We start from the raw sequence: 18,277 nt of genomic DNA, 5'->3' as shown, positions 1-18,277 counted from the left end.
TAAGGTCGAGCCACTTCAAACAAATATTAATTTATGAATGGCCTTAGATGATTGATTTTTGTTTTTCTCTGAAAATATAACCGTTTCATTTTGCTTTCCTTACTCACGACCTATTTTAGGATTTTCGGTAAAAAAATGTATCCTTTTTTCTTATAAGTGATTTGTTGCAATTACCAACTTGAAATTTGTAAAATATTGAAAAAAATATGTAAACTTAGAGGATATTACACCAGTGCTTTATATTTAATACAGAATTTATTAAACAAGTTTTCTTAAATTGATTAAAACCAGCATTACTTATTTTTAGAAGTTAAGTTTACAAACTTATTAATTTTTGTACTGAATGACCACAAATGTGATATTCTATTTCATATATTTAAGGAACAAATCACTTCTGCTATTCTTGAATATATATAAAAAAAAATCTTTAAATAACCAGTTTATTTGATTCTTCTCTTAAATATATAACAATGATTATTCAATAAATAGTCTTTGCATGCCTAAGGTTTTTTTTTATATTTATTATACATCTGTTTGTCAGAGGAAAGTAACACATTTTGTATTCTGAATTATGCATCTTTAATTTTGCCCCTGCTCATTATTTTAGTTAAAAAAAAAAAAAAAAAAAAGAATTTATTGAAGCTATTTCAGATTAAAAGAAATGTAAAAGAAATGTTATGACAATTAACTGAACACATTAAAACAAGAAATTGGCGAATTCAATTATACTGATTCCCTCAATTATTTAGTCGAGGTACTTCTTAGTCGACAAAAACGTGAAGCAGATCCAACCAATCAAACACATCTACTGGAAGGTGACATTACACCAATTGTTCATGTTCGGGAAACGGTTTTTAACTTTCCTATTTTTGGTACCCTCCCTGGTTGCTATTGTGCATGACAACTAAGATCTGGAATGGGTGTTATAATTTATGTTTGGTACAACATAATGACTGAGCTAGTTGTTTTAGCTCCCAAAGTAATCATAATTAAAGCATGCACATGAAGCTTAATTAGTAAATTGAATGTTTAACTCTTTGAATGCAGATTAAAATTAATCAAAATATTTATTTGCTCACCTGAGCACGTAATTTTAAACTCACTTAAAGGTGAGCGATTAAGGGCCATGATGGCCTTCTTGTTCTTTATAAAGTTTTTGTTCACAAACTACAAATCTTGTTTCAACAACTAAAAGGATTTTTTTTTGGAAAAATTGAACATGAAAAGAGTTAAAAAAAATAAATAAGGGAAAGGTCACTCATAATTGTTTTAATATGCACATTCATGGTTGAAGGGCTATTGTTCTATTTACTTTTAATTTTTAAACAATATTGTTGGTGATTTGTTTCACTCAATACATTTTCTTAACGTATAGGTCTGCTTTGAATACATGTTATTCTAAAATCTATGATGAAGATCATTTGTGGATTTTGCATTCAGAGTTCTACAGTATGTTGAGCTTAAATCAAAACCTGTCCCCCCCTATACTAACTTCAACAAAAAGGAATGATACTTTTGACCCATTTTTCCTGTCTATTTTACTTTACTTCCTTGAAGTCAACTATTTCTGCCATTATTCACATATAACTTACTATGAAGAAATATTCATTTTTCAGTCATTGAAGATTATTACATAATAAAAACAGGTGAAAACATTAAACCCCGTGTATGCTTTACTTTTGTGTTAGAGCGTACTGGCAAATAGAAACACATGGATGTGTTGATATACCTAGTGACCCATTGTTAGAAACACTTGAATGTCTGTCTGTCTGTACTAGAGGAATATTGATGTGGAATTTGTAGTAGCAACATCCCAGTCACTGTGTGACTGTTACATGTTATGGATTTGTCAATTTGCTTTTATTGTTTTTCATAAATTCCATGCCATCAACTTTGTGTCTGTGCTGCCGTACTGTCTGTGCTACCGTACTGGCTGTGCTGCCGTACTGTCTGTGCTACCGTACTGGCTGTGCTGCCATACTGTCTGTGCTACCGTACTGTCTGTGCTGCCGTATGGTCTGTGCTACCGTACTGGCTGTGCTGCCGTACTGGCTGTGCTGCCATACTGTCTGTGCTACCGTACTGGCTGTGCTGCCGTACTGGCTGTGCTGCCATACTGTCTGTGCTACCGTACTGGTGTGTGCTGCCGTACTGTGTGTCTGTATATTTGTTTAGGAGCTTTTTTGTTTCATCTTGAAGAGCTTATTTGTTGAATAACTGGAGTGGTAGATTACTTTCAAGAGAAAATAATAGCACAAATATTTTGCTTCACCACAAAACAATTAGAAAAGATAATATAAAGTCACCATTTATCATCATTAATTAATTTCATTTTTTCTTCACATAAGCATTAAAGCAAAAGAATCTCGGGAAACGCTTTTGAAAGTTGTTAAAAGCTATGCTCTTGCAAGACTTGCTTTGTATATGTTTTCCTTATATGAGAGCCCCTATATGTTCTACAATTGTCTGGATTATCCGGTTCAAGGGACACTTTGCTTTTTGCCTGAACCTGATACTCTTGTAGAGACCCTTTGGAGAAATATTTCAAAATGTTCTCTTTTTCATTATTGATCGTTTCGAGACAGATGTGTTTTCATAGGCTCTTAAGTTCAGTTCAGGGGTTTTGGCTCTAAAGTTCAGTTCAGGGGTTTGGGCTCTTAAGTTCAGTTCAGGGGTTTGGGCTCTTAAGTTCAGTTCAGGGGTTTGGGCTCTTAAGTTCAGTTCAGGGGTTTGGGCTCTTAAGCTCAGTTCAGGTATTTGGGCTTTAAGTTCAGTTCAGGGGTTTGGGCTCTTAAGTTCAGTTCAGGGGTTTGGGCTCTTAAGCTCAGTTCAGGGGTTTGGGCTCTTAAGTTCAGTTCAGGGGTTTGGGCTCTTAAGTTCAGTTCAGGGGTTTGGGCTCTTAAGCTCAGTTCAGGGGTTTGGGCTCTTAAGCTCAGTTCAGGTATTTGGGCTTTAAGTTCAGTTCAGGGGTTTGGGCTCTTAAGTTCAGTTCAGGGGTCTGGGCTCTTAAGCTCAGTTCAGGGGTTTGGGCTCTTAAGTTCAGGTCAGGGGTTTGGGCTCTTAAGTTCAGTTTCAATTTCAAGAGAAGTCTAAGCCTCTTGACACTGCTTTGGGCATTAATTCCGTATACTAAAACAGACACCGGCTGTTTTTTAGGTTTGACAAACTCCTGTTTTTGATGTTGCTGACTAATCTCATTTTTAACTTTACTAACTGTATTCATTAGCTGCAACCAAATCAAAGAAAAGGTCAAAAAGGGACGCATCCTTTTTACAACGGTTTTGTAAAACTTATGGAATACCCACATCAAGCTGCGGTAAGTCGTCTTCTGATCCCAAGTTCATAAATGCTAGTATATATATATATATTCTTCTTTTATTTATGTTGTCATAGTGATTTGTTTGCACTTGTAAAAATGCACAACATCATCAGGTAAATGACCATGATAACAGTGTTAAAAAAAGGTCAGGGTGCAATTTTCCTTTTTATGTACAAGTAAAAAATTGGTTTCTGTCATAGGTTTACAATTTTAAAACACCCTGTTTTTTTTTATTGTTATACTTTTCCCATAATGCAATAAAGTTTCTGATGGAAAATATCAGTCATTATCATTATAAATGAAATATTTATTTTATTTGAAATTATAACATTTTGAACCTCCAATTTTTTTTCTTTTAACACTGAACATTTGGGACCAGAAGAGATTGAAGAATGCAAACCTTTCCATATATTCAAGAGCTTACCTTCCATTTACAATGTCTAGAAGTTGAGGCATATTTTAGCATGTGCTATCTCGCTAGTCTACTTTATCTCTTGTTTTACTGTGTAAGAGTGACCATGTACCCTGTTATTTTGGTTTATGTAAGAGGGATAACACTTAAAATATTGAAAAGCTTCTTTTTTTACCTAATTAATGATATGATTATTGATTTATTCAGAAATGTCCTTATCTGATATAAATTCAATATTTCGCCTGCCTTAAGGATCTTCTACTTGTTCAATCTTCATAGTTTTTTTCTCTTTTGATAAGTCATAAATTAGAAAAAACTCTAAATAGTAGCAATGATAATTATGGTTCTGAAAAAGTGTTATCCTATAGGCTAATATCTTTCCAGAGGATAAATAATTTAAAGGTTACATAATTGCTAGATGCCGTGATACATGAATGTATTTTGTACCTATTGTTTTATTCAGTAAAAACGTAGATTTATTTCACTTAGTAGGTATGCAAACCATTTTGGAAGAAGTTGGTAATGAGTTTTAACCCTTACTCTAAACAGAGCAGTAGAAGATTTGTATTTTTGCGATACTCGATAATCGTTATTCGGAACTCAAAGTCATTGTATGTTTTTCCTGGATTCCTGCACGCATCATGCGGTATTAACAATCCAATCTGTGTATATATATATATATATATATATATATATATAAATCCTACTGTTTTGAATTGAAAAATGCTATTTATTTCAAACTTTAATCCCTTTACGGGTATTTCCACACAAAAAATATCATAAATTCTTGTTTACAGTATAAAAAAAAGAAGAAATAGTTGTGAAGTACCTTTGACGAACAAAATATAAAACAAATTCTCATGAGATTTTTACTTAAATTTAATTTAGTAGGGATAGGCATTATTTGAGCATATGGTGTATGCTGAATATACAGAGAACCTTATGAGTTCTGAATAAAGACTATTGTTATGCTTTGACTCTTTCAGTTGCAAGTTAAAAAAATGTGATTTTTCATTCATTGCTAAATACTTCATTTTTCATTTAAAAACACTTTCATTTTCTTGCAGAATAAATATACATCTATAACCTGTCTTTGCTTCATTTCTTAACCTATAAACATACAATATTATTTATAGAATGAAAAACAGACAAATATTGAAAAGAAAATGCTTTTGGTTTAAAATTGACTATGGATGCAAAATTAGCATTCTTGCCCTCCAGGGTTCGCATTCAATAAGCAAGTTAGATTGAACTTAAATTCAAGATTAGAAACTAAGTGTTTTGATTGGCATGTATATTTACTGACCAATAGTTTAATGGAATCACTGAGGCATGAGGATAAGGATAAGATCAATATTGAATTCTGGCCCTTGCCAGGAATCAGACTATAAAGTGATGTTTACCAGCTTACTGCATGCCTTCACAATCAAGTTAAAATAAACGCATTTGAACTTAACTAAGTATTTGATAAAGTTTTAAAAGGGCTTTGGTTGAAAAAAATGAAAGGATTTAATGGAAGCATAAATGAAGACAGTTTGTAACATTATTATATGTATATGCCAACATCATTTGTGCTTAAGTGAAAGCAGTGTCAATCTCCAACACAGTGATATCCCTTGACGGGCACGATAAGATCATTGTCACCATGTATATTATGAATTGCTGGATTTCAGCTATTTCAGGATTGTATAAAACTAATTTTCTGCATGTTTTTATGCAATCTATTGGTCAAGCCAAATTTAATAACATTTCTTTCAAAGTTAAGAAATAAAAAAAAAAAATTCAAATCAAAGATGGATTGGAAATTTGAACTTTTTGAATGACATCAAGTGATTTTGAATGACATCAAGTGATTTTGAACGTCATCATGTGATATTTGGGTGGCAGTGATTTTTGTACAACAAAGGGAAGTAACTGCTGTGTTGTGTTTGATAAGGCAACCACTGCTTTATATAACCATTCTTGCATTTTCACAAAGTTTGGTGGCATGCATGTGATAAACGATCACTTGGTATATGGTGGAAATATTGACAAACAGAGGTTATCATAAAAGAGGAGAAGACATCACTAGTTGTACCTTTGTTACAGGTTGTTGTATTGTCTTTGTTTGTACATTAATTGTTGTCCCTATATATGTGGGAATTTTAGACGAAGATTGTATGCTATGTTGTAGCTTCATGGGTTTGGCAGAAGGCCTTATTTCACTCGCACAAAGTAGCAAGTAGATAACACAAATTAACAAATAAAAACAAAAGGAAAATGTTTAAAAATACTTTTTATTCATCAATTACTACAGGTTATTGTTTATTTTTCCATGTAATTTGGCATCAATAAGTATTATGCAAACAACATACTTATTATGTGAAACTGATTACAGATGTATAACAAAAAAACTTGATGTTCACCGTTATTAAATGCCGTACTGTCTTACAGGTGCAGACACGTTTTTTTCGTGCACGTCTAACTCTTCCCTCGATGCTGTGGAGGTCAGATTCAACCTTGCGGACGTCATCAGCAATGACACTGCATGTCAGGAGCTGTGCTTTACCAATGGACATGTCCATTACCTTATAGAAGGGGATGTCTGTTTATGTGGAGACCTATACTCGACAGGCACCTGCTGTCCATATGTGACAAGCCCGTGTAACAGAAAGACATTCTTAGGACCACAGACGTCCAAGTCATCGGCTGGGATAGTGGTCGACTATATTCCACAGTTACAGGTTGGGGAAGCTCATACCTTCAGCATGAAAACATCCATGGCAATCATCAACGAAAATCGCTGGTCTTACGGTGACTCAGAAAAAGAAACAGTTATATCGAGTTCAGCCTCGTCTGTTCAGCACACGTTCACACACTCTGGACTGTTTTATGTGACAGTTAAGGCTTGTATAAGCTCTGTACCGATCTGTGAGGAAGCATATATTCCTGTTCGTGTCCAGGAACGCCCAGCCAACCTGACGACATACCTGACCGGCTACTCCAAAGCAGATGTAAACAAAAATCTGTCGGATATTTTTGCGACATTCACAAGTGGCTATGATTTTGCTATCCAGTGGGCCAGGGAAGACTCATCCAGCAATGTCTTTAAAAGTAATTGAAGTGATATAATCTTAAAGATAAAATATTAAGTGTTTCTTTTAAATATTAAACCAAAATGTCTTAATATAATTAGATGTTTGTCTGTTGTACTTTAAACAGTGGAAAATGATGAGTATAAGAGTATAAATTTATAACAATGTTATCGCTAAAGAATGTGCAAATATTTCATTTTATAAACCTTTTTTTATTTTCAATTTAAGAGTTGCTAAATTGTAGATTATGTCAAGTTTTTTATTATTGATAAGGGTTTTCTCATTGATCCTTCACCATCTTCAGAGCAAGGCTGTCCGGATAACTGGCACAGCCATCGGTACTCGTGCATCAGGCTTGTGACCAGTTCTGCGAGCAGTTTTGATAACGCCCAGTCAGCTTGTATGTCATATGGTGGGAAACTACTCCAGATAGATTACATGGAGGAACTGACGGAAATTGTCAGCATTCTGGGAGGTACATGTATGCTTGTTATAAATTCTTTCTTTCTTACTTATTTTACTACTTTAGCTAGTCATTTTTTTTCAGAGTAAAAAAGTTGAAGTATTGTCATAACCTTGGGGTCATTGTTGACTTTATTAATTGTTGGATCATGCCCTTGGTTTAATCTAAAAAAAAAATCACATAGAACAAAACAGAACACCTAGTATTTGATTCATGTAAACTATACAGTTTCTTCTGACATATAAATACATTTAAACAAATCAAACTACAAGACATAATGTTATAACACATAATTAAGATGGATCTCATATTTGATATATTAATTAATCATTTTACAAGGTTAAGGGTCTAAAACTTGTTTGCTTTACATTTGATAATGGTATATAAAGTGTTTAAGCAAAACATGGTTGATAGTATAATAATAATACTTAGTGGAGTAAATATTAGACACAATTATCTCACTGCATTACATATAATTTACATGCTTTTTTGGCTTCCAGTATATGAAGTTACTTAACATACAGTTCAGACTTCTTCTCTGATGATAATAACTGTACACATATGAGTCTTTGCATTTATTTCGTTGTTTGGAAGGATGAATATCCAGAGAGCTTTAAATTGTCGATTTTGAAACTGTTTAAATTAGTTCAGTACATGTATGTGATCAAATGCATTAATTTATTCAAGTGAATATGATATAATATTCAACCATTAAGGTGAACAGTAACTTTTAATTTATTTCACATTTCAATTATTCATTCCTCAAACATGAAGCGATTCTTAGATGGGAATTGACCTATGTTCTTGCTTCACAGCGAGTTCAACGACTTTCCGGTTGGGCGGAGAGAAGGTGGGGGGAGTGTGGCAATGGAAGTTTGATGGCTCTAAGACGGTATTTGATGATAATGACCTTGACTCTCACACGGGCGGGAACTGTGTCATACTCCAGGGAAACACAGGCAAACTAACTAGTGTCAGCTGTGCAGCTTCCATGGCTTATGCATGCATGAATGGTTAGAGTTAGAACTTAATGTACATGTTGTGTTTTTGACTCAAATTCAACTGTTTAGTATTCATTATTTACTATTGAAATTTAAAAATGTTTTAATCTTATTAACACTGTTCTCAAGTTTTATAAGGCTTAGAAGTTTTTGTCTATCCACTAGTTTTCATTCATATTTGCAGAAACTATTGATTGCTCCCTGGGTGGCACACAACACCCTGATGGTTACTGCTATGTGATGCCATCTGGCCAGGTGAAGAACTGGAGCCAGGCTCAGGCATACTGTGAGAGCCAGTACAATGGCTGGCTTGCCAATATCACAAGTACAGGGACACAGACCCTTGTCACAAGTCTTATGGGGACTGTTAGGTAAGAGAACATTACATATATTGCTATGAAATATATGCTTGTTTAAGATGTATTATTCAAGAAGCTTGCAATCATATTTTTTATGCAAAAAAACTCTTTTGAAAGTCAGTTTTACCAGGGACTTGCTCAATATTCTATGTTACAATTTAGAAAATACTAATTTTTGTGTAAATTTCCTCTTCGACCATTTATGTATACTTCATTTCTATGGAGCCCATAAATAGTTGTCTCATAACCTTTGACCTCACATTTCCAACAGCTCTGCCTGGTTTGGGCTTTCGAAGACAAGCAGCTACTACATCTGGGCAGACAAATCCTCTTTCAATGATGGGAGCCCAGAATATGCCCAAACTATTACCTCAAACACAAAGGATTGTTTCGTCACTACTTCAGCAAATACCTGGACAACTGATTCCTGTTCAATGGTCTACAACTTTGTTTGCCAGTACTCAGAAAATATTGGTAAGGTGGTTATATCCTTGATTTTAGATACGTTATTATGTGTGTACAGAAATTATAAGAGTCTATTAGTTTTAATGATATAAAAAGATATAATAATAACGATTGGTGCTAAAAAAAAGTGAATTTAAAAAAGTAAAAATGACCACTCATATTTTTGCTTAAAGATCTTAAGGTGTTTTGTCTAAACTGACTTTATCTGTTTCCATTTACTTTTATGAAGATTTGATACCTTGTTTGTTTGAACACCTTATTTCCCTCCTCAGAGCGAATCACAGTTCCATCATTTGTTGCGGGTGTCGGAGACCTAGACATCACACAGGGAACCAGCCTTCAGCAGATTGTCTCAACAGACAACTTCCCTACTTCTACACAAACCACGGAGATCTATATGATGCCAGGTATGAAGCTACGTCAATGGCTTATCTCAATATAGGCAGCGCAGTTTACCTGAACTTCTTTTTCTCAACATGTTTTCTTTTGTGTTGACTGCAGTGCAAATCTGTCCATAAAGGCTTGACTTTATCTGCCAGTATCTCTCAGTGTCGTCTCTTCTTTGCTGATCCAATTTTTCATGCTCCTAAAAGAGAGGAGCATATTGTCACAGCTTCATCCATCCAACCATCTGAACGTCCATACGTCACACCATTGTGTGGAAAATAACTTCCAAAACTACTGATAGAAATGAAAACATAATTGGTACATGTGTATATAGATAAATGGCAATGAGAGAAAGTGCAGTGCACAAGAATCCTATCATGCATGTATTTATTATGTTATCTCCCCTTAGTAATTTCTGTATAATCTGTGCTTTTCCATGCCATATTTTAGGTTTTTAGATAGTACTTAAGGAAGTTGGTGAAGTGCACAAGCACCATTATCCTTTTCAACATGTTGCTCAAGTTATCTCCCCTTAACCTGATATTTTCGGAAATGAGTTTTTATCTGGAGCAAATATATTGGAAAGTAGTAAAGGGATTAAGATGAAACTTGAAATATAGATAGATTGCAATGAAAGGAAGTGCTGTGCACAAGAACTATGATCCTGCCATGTATATGTTTTTAGTTATCTGTCCCTTTCCTTAATTTCCTGTTTTATTTTGGTGCTTGTCCAGGCCATATCTTGGAAAATACTTAAGGGGTTGAAATGAAATTTTTGATACTCTAAGATATACTGAAAAACAGAAACTTGAATTACCATTTAAATAGTAGTTACTGTATCCTTTATTTGACTTTTTGAAATCATACATTAGTGTTTAGCACAATTGGTATATTGGTACAACCTCTTTTTGACTGGCTCATTTCGTTCTAATTCATGGTCCGATTTTTAAATTATTTGGTATTTGTACTCTTGATCATCCTGGGGTATCTGAAGTATCACATTCTGTAATAGCTCAATTTTTAGCTCAATTTTTAAACCTTTTTTACAGGCATTCAGTTTTCCAAGTCAGGAAAAGTTCGTTCCTGGGTGTTCCGCTCTGAGATGTTGGGGGCCAATGACAGTTTTGACGTCGCTCTGCAAGTGTACAGACCTTCATGCTCGTCTGGAACACTATATCAGCCAGGTAAAGCTCAATATGATGTACAGTATTAGAAATTGCAATCTAAAAACTTGTTAAAGACATTACTATGATTTTCATTTCAAATTATTTCATACTAAATGCTGGTGTTTGCAAAGAAATTCATCATAGGTTATTACTCTGTTGAATAACAGAATATTTTGTATGATCACTTTTTTAGTTGTATTGGCCAGTGTACTGTTTTCTCTGAATCGAACTTAATTTGCTCCCTATGTTTTCATTGTTATGTCATGGTTATATCGTTTGCTAACACAAAGTCTTGTCTATTACTCTAGATTAACAATTTTTATTGTTTTCATTTCATTTGAAGTTCAGTGAATATCCTGATAGCGGGTGACATCATTCAGCCCGTATTTGATTGATATTAATATGATGGAAACTAATCATGACATCATTATTTCAGGCTGTGCTGGCACAAAACATGCCACATGCTCCAGCACTACATACACTTGCACCACTGACACCTGCTCAGATTCACAGTACTTCTGCTACCTTAGCAACCAGTGCAAGTTCTTCAACCAATCGTGCACATGCAACTCTGAGGGTTCTTCTGCTACAGCAGCGTGCGCAGGCAGCGTCGTAATGCCAGAATACCAGCTGGTGAGCCAGACACAGTTAACAGTTGCCATTCCTGGTGAGAACTGGTTCATCGTGCCTGCAGGGGACATCTCTGTACAACCCCTGGATGTGATAGGTTTCCAGTTTGTTTCAGGAAAAAATGTGATCAAATGCGAGAATATGCCATCAGGAGTGGACCAGCAGACCCTCTTCAAAGCCTCTGTTACTGGTTGGCTTGAGAAGACACACAGTTATACATCTACTTCCACATCAATGGATTTGACATGCTACATTCAGGCTATATATACAAATGATAAAATGGAGTTCATCCCACAAAACCTAGCCAGTTCCTCTTCATCGTCTATTGGAGACTTTGAGTTTTCCATTAAAATTCTGGACACGGAAACTCAAGCACTTTCAGTAACGCTTGCCGAGGGCATTGAGGATATTTTCTGGGTGTACCCAGGCCTTAACAATATAGCTACAGATGTGAATTCCCTTGGCACTGTGTACACCGAATACAACAAAGTCTATGATCTTACCGTGCGTGTTGAGAGAGGTAATGATGTGACATCTGTGTGGTCGATTGATACGTCACAGACTGTAACTTTTTCCGATACTTGCAGTGCCACAGTAACTGCTCTGTTTGCTGATAGGTGTAATGCTTCACTTTTCTGGGCTGAAAAACCATTTGCCTCCTTTACCTATAACACAAGCACCATAGGAGTGGAAACTTTGTCAATAATATTCTCAAATATTTTGGGCCCGGTTCAAAAGACATTAACAATCTATACAGATAAAATGGTATCAGGACTGACTTTCACCCAGACGTCTCCTAGCATTGATGCTAACACAGTAGCACTCAACGAGGAATCAGTATTTGATGCTACTATATCTGAGGGAACAAATGTTACATATTCATTTAAAGTTGGTGGATCAACTGTTCTTTCTACAAATTCGACCTTGTTCTACACATTTACAACTATTGGGACTTTCATAGTTGAAGTTACAGTACAAAATAAACTTGGACAAATCAAAGCTAACCTAACAGTGTATGTAAAGAACCGAGCCAATTTTGCAAACTGCATGTTTGTAAACACTTTGAATGTTGCAGCTGTGGGGTTGCCTTACACTCTAACTTTGCAGTGTGATACCAATACCAATGCTCAGGTCAAGGCTATATGGGAGCTCAGTGATCGTTCTAGCAACATCACTGGCAGCGTATTTGCAACAAGCTCAAGCAAAGCTACATTTAACCAGAATGTAACATTCACCTCTGTCAGTTCAGGTGTCAATGTTGTCGCCTATGCACAAGACCCGTTCTCCATTTCCTCAGTGACGACTTCGGTAATTGTGTACAACCAGATTCCCAGTGTGTCCTTGACCTTGTCCGAGAACCAGGTCCTTCCATCAACACAGATAAACTTCACAGCAGCTATCCCGTCATCCTTGGGCAACCTTGGGACAGTTATGTACACATTTGACTTTGGCGATGGTTCTGCAAATGTAAACAGTTCAGCAGGAGAAGTTTCACATGCCTTTACAGTGAAGGGAAACTACTCTGTCATTGTTGTAGCTTCAAATGGACCAAGCACAGTATCTGCCACAGAGTATGCAGAGGTGTATGAACTTATTTCGGGACTATCCGTAACCTATGATGGCCCAAAGCAGATGGGCAGTCCTGTGACATTTACTGCCTCCATATCCACAGGAAACCTGTTGACCTACAGGTTCTCTTCGTCTACACTGTTTAATGTGACGCAGGCTTCAGAGACCTTTACTCACACGTTTTCAAATGCTGGAGACTACCCTGTCACAGTGCTAGCATCAAACGCTTTCAGTTCAAAGGAAGAGACCATAATGTCCTATATAATAGAATCCAATGACATAAAAATAGTGGGTCTTAAAATAGATGGAGCTGCTCCCTCAGGATGTCTACGAAAGGGTGTGCCTTATAACTTTTCAATAGAAATTATTCATTACGATGCTACAGCAGTAACTATTGATTGGAATTTTGGCAATGGTCTTGTTCAAAACCTAGGACCATCTTCTGTGTCTGAGGGATATAGCGCTGCTGGAAATTACACATTGACAGTTACAGCAAGGTACGCTCCACAGAGTGCAGTGAAAGCATTATCACAGGATTTGTGTATAGAGGAGGCAATTTCAAATGCAGTTATAAAGCTTTCAAGTCCTGTTGCCTTTCCATCTTCAGGAAGTGTAAATAAAAGTGTAACATACACTGTTGATGCAGGAAACCCTGTTCACATTGAATGGTCAACAAATGCTACTGTACTTGGAACCACAACTGTATCACCTATTGAAATACAGTTCTCCTCTGAGGGATTCTATTACATCTCACTGAATGCTTCGAATACAATAAATCATGAGTATGTAACAAAAGTTGTTGAGGTGATTCAAGAGATCAGTAATTTAACAATCATGTGCAGCAGCTGTGTGGAGAAAAATGGTGACTTGTATGTGGAAAAATCCAAGTCTTACACTTACATAGTTACCTCTCTGGGATCGCAGGTCAGTTATTCCTGGGACATGGGTGACTCAAGCTCCTCAAAGTCAGGCTCTTCGGTAAGGCATTCATACTCAACAGCACAGTCCTACACTCTCAGGGTAACAGCTAGTAGTGCAGTTTCATCGTCAATCATGGAATCAGTGAAGATCTATGTTGAGGAGGCTATAACACAAGTGGAACTCGCTACTCACCTGTTTGACTGGACTAATAATTTGCGTGCTGGCACTACAAGTAAAAATCTTCAGCTATCTGATACAGGACAGTTCAAGGCTACGATCAAACCAACATCTCTCCCTACTGCTGGCCTGGTTTACATCTGGCAATACGACACTAGTCTCACACCAATCGAAAGTGCTTCTGAAATCGGCTCTTACAAATATGATACTCTTGGATTGAAGTCTGTGACTGTTACTGCTTCAAACTCGGTGAATAATGTGACTTCTTCACCACTTGAAATCTATGTGATCATGCCTATTACAGAGATAAATGTGACTCAGAATGGTGAATTTCTCTCAAGCACTGACGCCAACATAGTCGCATTAAACAAACAATATACATTTACGGCCTCGTCATACCAGATCACACAAGGTTCAGAAACATACTTATTTATTGTTCGAAAAAATGGTGTCCTTGTTGCGATTTCCAGTGACGACACAAGCTCAACATTTTCATTCAACTTTACAACAACTTTACCATACAGCTTAAGAGTGTCAGTTAAGAACAGCATAACATCAACATCTTTTGAGATGCAGTATGATATCGAAGCAATAACACCGATATCGGGAGCTTTCATTAATGCTCTAGCTGGTGAAGATGGCAATATCACCCTCGGCGAGACATATCAACTCACTGGAGGCAGCACAGTAGGAAAGTACCCGCTGTTTCGATGGTCTTACACTCAATCACCAGTAGCTGGTGAAGTCTTCCCTTCATACCCAACAAATGCAACGACAGTCACTTTCACACCACAAAATGTTGGAATTTATGTGATTACTCTAGAGGTGTACAACTTGGTCTCCACCCCACAGCTAGCCAATTACACAATCAATGTTCAGCAGGGGGTGTCAGGGGTTGACATTGGTGTGTCCATGACAGTTCCAGATGCACTCCGTGTTGGTACCACCAAGAATTTCACTGCTGTTGTTGCCACAGGAACTGGACTGGCTTACAATTGGGAGATGTTTGAAACAGGAGTGTCTGTCTCTACTAGTACATCTCAGTTGTTCACCTACAATTTCACCACTGAGGCGCTATATAATGTCACCCTGAAAATAATGAACTATGCAAGTGAAGGATTTGACTACCTAGAGATATATTCCCTAAACACAGTGCCGACATTCAACCTACAGGTCACAGGAGGAATCAATGTTCCATCTACCAACTACATAGCGGTAGCAACAGGAACCAATTTGACATTTAGCTCAGATCTTTCCAGCACAGCCTTCATAACATTTGATTGGCAGGTCAACTCCTCATCAGTAGCCTCAACAACCAGCGTCGAGAGGTTCTTCTCTCCGGCAGATCTATACCTTGTCACTCTTGATGCAGAGAACAAGATAAGTGGTGAAACAAACCAGCAGTATATATTGGTTCAGGACCTCATACAGGGCCTCACAGTTCATGGTTGTAACTACACAATGTTACTGGGAAGCTCCCTCACACTGACAGCCTCCCAGACACAGGGTACCGACATTGGCTACTCCTGGCAGACAGAAACACTTAGTTCCCCACATACTGATCTTACTTTAACAGTGCAGTATTTCTCTGTTGGGAAATACAGCGTGAATGTGACAGCCACCAACTACGTAAGCGAAGAAAACATGCATTGCTTTGTCACCTATCTTGGGCCTATAGGCAACCTGGCCGTCACAAAGTCTCAGTACAGTTTTGTATACTTTCCAATCACATTCAATGTAACTGGTGATTACATTGATCCTGCCAACTTTACATGGCATTTCACATCCGGTGGACCGGGTAATCAAACAACAACAACACCAACGCTAACAGTGACCTTTGCCAACACGGGAGCATTCAATCTGACAGTGGTTGTTGACAATGGAGTCAGCCAAGATACAATCATCTATGCTTTCAACATTGAAAACTTACTGTGCAGCATTCCAACACTGTTTATCTATGGTGATGAGGACAAAACTAGACTAAGGTCAAGGCAGATAGAGTTCTCAATGAATGTCAACACCAACGACTGCCAGGCTTACACATCGGAAAACGTATGGACAATTTACTCAGCTTCATCTTGTAAGAACTCTCTCACAAGTGTTGTAACCCTGAACTCCTCAATCGTCAGCCAAACGCCAGATTTGACCCTTCCTGCACTCACGCTTGACTATGGTTCGTATTGCATAGAGTTTACACACCAGTATATGAACACGCCAGTCATAGATCAGAAATACATCAACCTCACAATAGTTGCATCTGATCTTGTGGCCATAATTTCTGGCGGAAGCGAAGTTAGCCGAGTTGCAGGATCAGACCTCACCTTAAATGGATCTGCATCCTTCGACCCTGACAATGTACCTGCGAAGACCTTGATCTTTACATGGGAATGCACACAGGATGCTGTAAGTTTTATAACTACTATCTGTTCATATATCTTTATCATGTTTCAAAGTTTTTATTTCTATTATGTAATATATGTATCTCTTTGTAAATTACTGTCATTTTAAATGGCAATAAAAGATAACACTCATACTTTCCTCTAAAGTACCTACACTTCTACAGTTTATGGTTTGGAAAAATTATGGATGTGTAACCATTGCAATCATATCAAATAAGTCAATTACATATAAATACTCATATCCTAATTGTTTACTAGGGAGCCTCCAGTGGAACATCAGTGTGCGCTCAGATCAAGTCCAAGACGACCAATTTTGTTGACTTGACAAGCCTCAACCTGACAACTGGGGATGAGTACACCGTGACCTTGACCGTGTCAGCTGCCGGCAGGACAAATGGAACTACCACACAGAAGGTCTGTCAAATGGTTGATGTGAATTTTGTGTTACAGTTAAAGTTTTCACTTCTTAAATCTGTATTTCAAAACAGCTGAATTGTGAAATTGGTACATTATTCTTTTATTTTGTTTTACATATCAGAGCTCACATACTTATTATTAAACTTCCTCTTTTTCTGACAGATCATCATCGTGTCAAGTATGACCCCACAGGTTGAGGTGGAATGTATCTCATCCTGGGCCTACGGTCACTCCTTCTTGACAGTGTCCAAAAGTATGTCATTTGAGGGCAAATGTGTCAAGGGATGCACAGATTCCTCCACATATGAGTGGAAAGTCATCGACACTGCAACTGGCTCTACTGTTAACATTCAGGATGTCGCAACAACGACTGGACTCACAAAACACAATTTCGTACTAAAACCAGACACACTCTCAGATTCCAAAACCTACACATTCCGGCTTGAAGTGACTGAAGTGGGCACAGGTTTTTCCCAGGTTGAGATGGCCCCAGGCTCAAAACCAAGTGGAGGAAGCTGCACTGTACAGCCGACAACTGGCCTTGTTCCAGGAGCCAAGGCATCGGTGCTTTGTCAAAATTTCCAGGATACTGACACAACATCAGGGATATACTACCTTGTGAAGGTGATCAGCCCCAGCACGTTGAAGGAGTACATTGCGTACTACGGTTCTGGGGCAGCATTAGACATCTACCTGGCGCCCTTCTATGGCACAAATTTCGAGTCTGTTCAAGTGCAAGTTGATGTCATAAATGATCACACTGCCGTCAGTGTTGGAAATACATAGTGAGTACAGGATAGTATTATGTAAAATTTTATGCAACTTATATTGTACTGTTACAGTTTAAAACTCATATCATGATATCAAGAATCCGATTTTTATGCATGACAACTTAAAATGTAATGAAGAACATGTTTCCCCCATAATATTTATGCATTAGTTATTGTAACATATCTTCTAAGATAATCCAAAATATTAACAGTGTACTTGTCTTCTCTTACAGCACTGTTAGTTTTACCCAGCCCACATTGACAGGGAACCAGACAAACAAAGTTCACTATATTCGTGACCACATGGTAGACAAGCTGGGAACCATCATTAACCAGAACAACCCACAGCTCTTAGTGCAGTATTGCACGGCGATGCTCAACTTCCTTAACGACCAATCAGAGCTTGGTGTTGGTACCTCAGAGGTTCGCATGGCTCTCCGAGAAGTTATTGCCACGACCATCAGTGGTCTGCCCCTTGCCAATATTCACTTTGTCAAGCAGGTCTCATATGCCATCGAGCTTTTGGCAGTAAGTACTATTTTATTGTTGCCAAAGAAATATATTTGTGACTTAATGTCAGTCTTTACTTTAAGTTTTATTTAACCTTAAACCTCTTTTATTATGTTCCTAATGTTTTGTCTTTCCTCTTTAAAATTGTATTTTATGTTTTTATCGAAAATTAGTGTTGTTTGAAAGAAATAGTAGTACAAAAAAATCTGTGAAAGACTATTTTTTATCTGCATAATAA

General features: G+C 37.1%; 1 protein-coding gene across 5 annotated transcripts in view; it reads left to right on the top strand.

Annotated features, from left to right (window-relative positions):
* Positions 1 to 18,277, top strand: part of LOC128204356 (polycystin-1-like) — a 65,053-nt gene that overhangs the window by 32,121 nt on the left and 14,655 nt on the right. For 3 of the 5 annotated variants that reach the window (XM_052905801.1, XM_052905794.1, XM_052905775.1), the window contains 12 exons: positions 3,227 to 3,316; positions 6,165 to 6,824; positions 7,110 to 7,280; positions 8,084 to 8,281; positions 8,454 to 8,640; positions 8,900 to 9,102; positions 9,366 to 9,500; positions 10,530 to 10,664; positions 11,083 to 16,346; positions 16,601 to 16,756; positions 16,922 to 17,544; positions 17,763 to 18,057. In XM_052905801.1, the coding sequence (XP_052761761.1) occupies positions 3,227 to 3,316; positions 6,165 to 6,824; positions 7,110 to 7,280; positions 8,084 to 8,281; positions 8,454 to 8,640; positions 8,900 to 9,102; positions 9,366 to 9,500; positions 10,530 to 10,664; positions 11,083 to 16,346; positions 16,601 to 16,756; positions 16,922 to 17,544; positions 17,763 to 18,057 (8,117 nt within the window). Of the gene's footprint in view, positions 1 to 749; positions 816 to 3,226; positions 3,317 to 6,164; positions 6,825 to 7,109; positions 7,281 to 8,083; positions 8,282 to 8,453; positions 8,641 to 8,899; positions 9,103 to 9,365; positions 9,501 to 10,529; positions 10,665 to 11,082; positions 16,347 to 16,600; positions 16,757 to 16,921; positions 17,545 to 17,762; positions 18,058 to 18,277 lie in introns of all 5 variants that reach the window. The other 2 variants (XM_052905782.1, XM_052905789.1) reach the window with 2 other exon arrangements.

Source organism: Mya arenaria, chromosome 2 (genome assembly GCF_026914265.1).
Source record: "Mya arenaria isolate MELC-2E11 chromosome 2, ASM2691426v1".
Classification (NCBI taxonomy): Eukaryota; Metazoa; Mollusca; class Bivalvia; order Myida; family Myidae; genus Mya; species Mya arenaria.
This window is presented reverse-complemented; position numbering and strand designations above follow the sequence as displayed.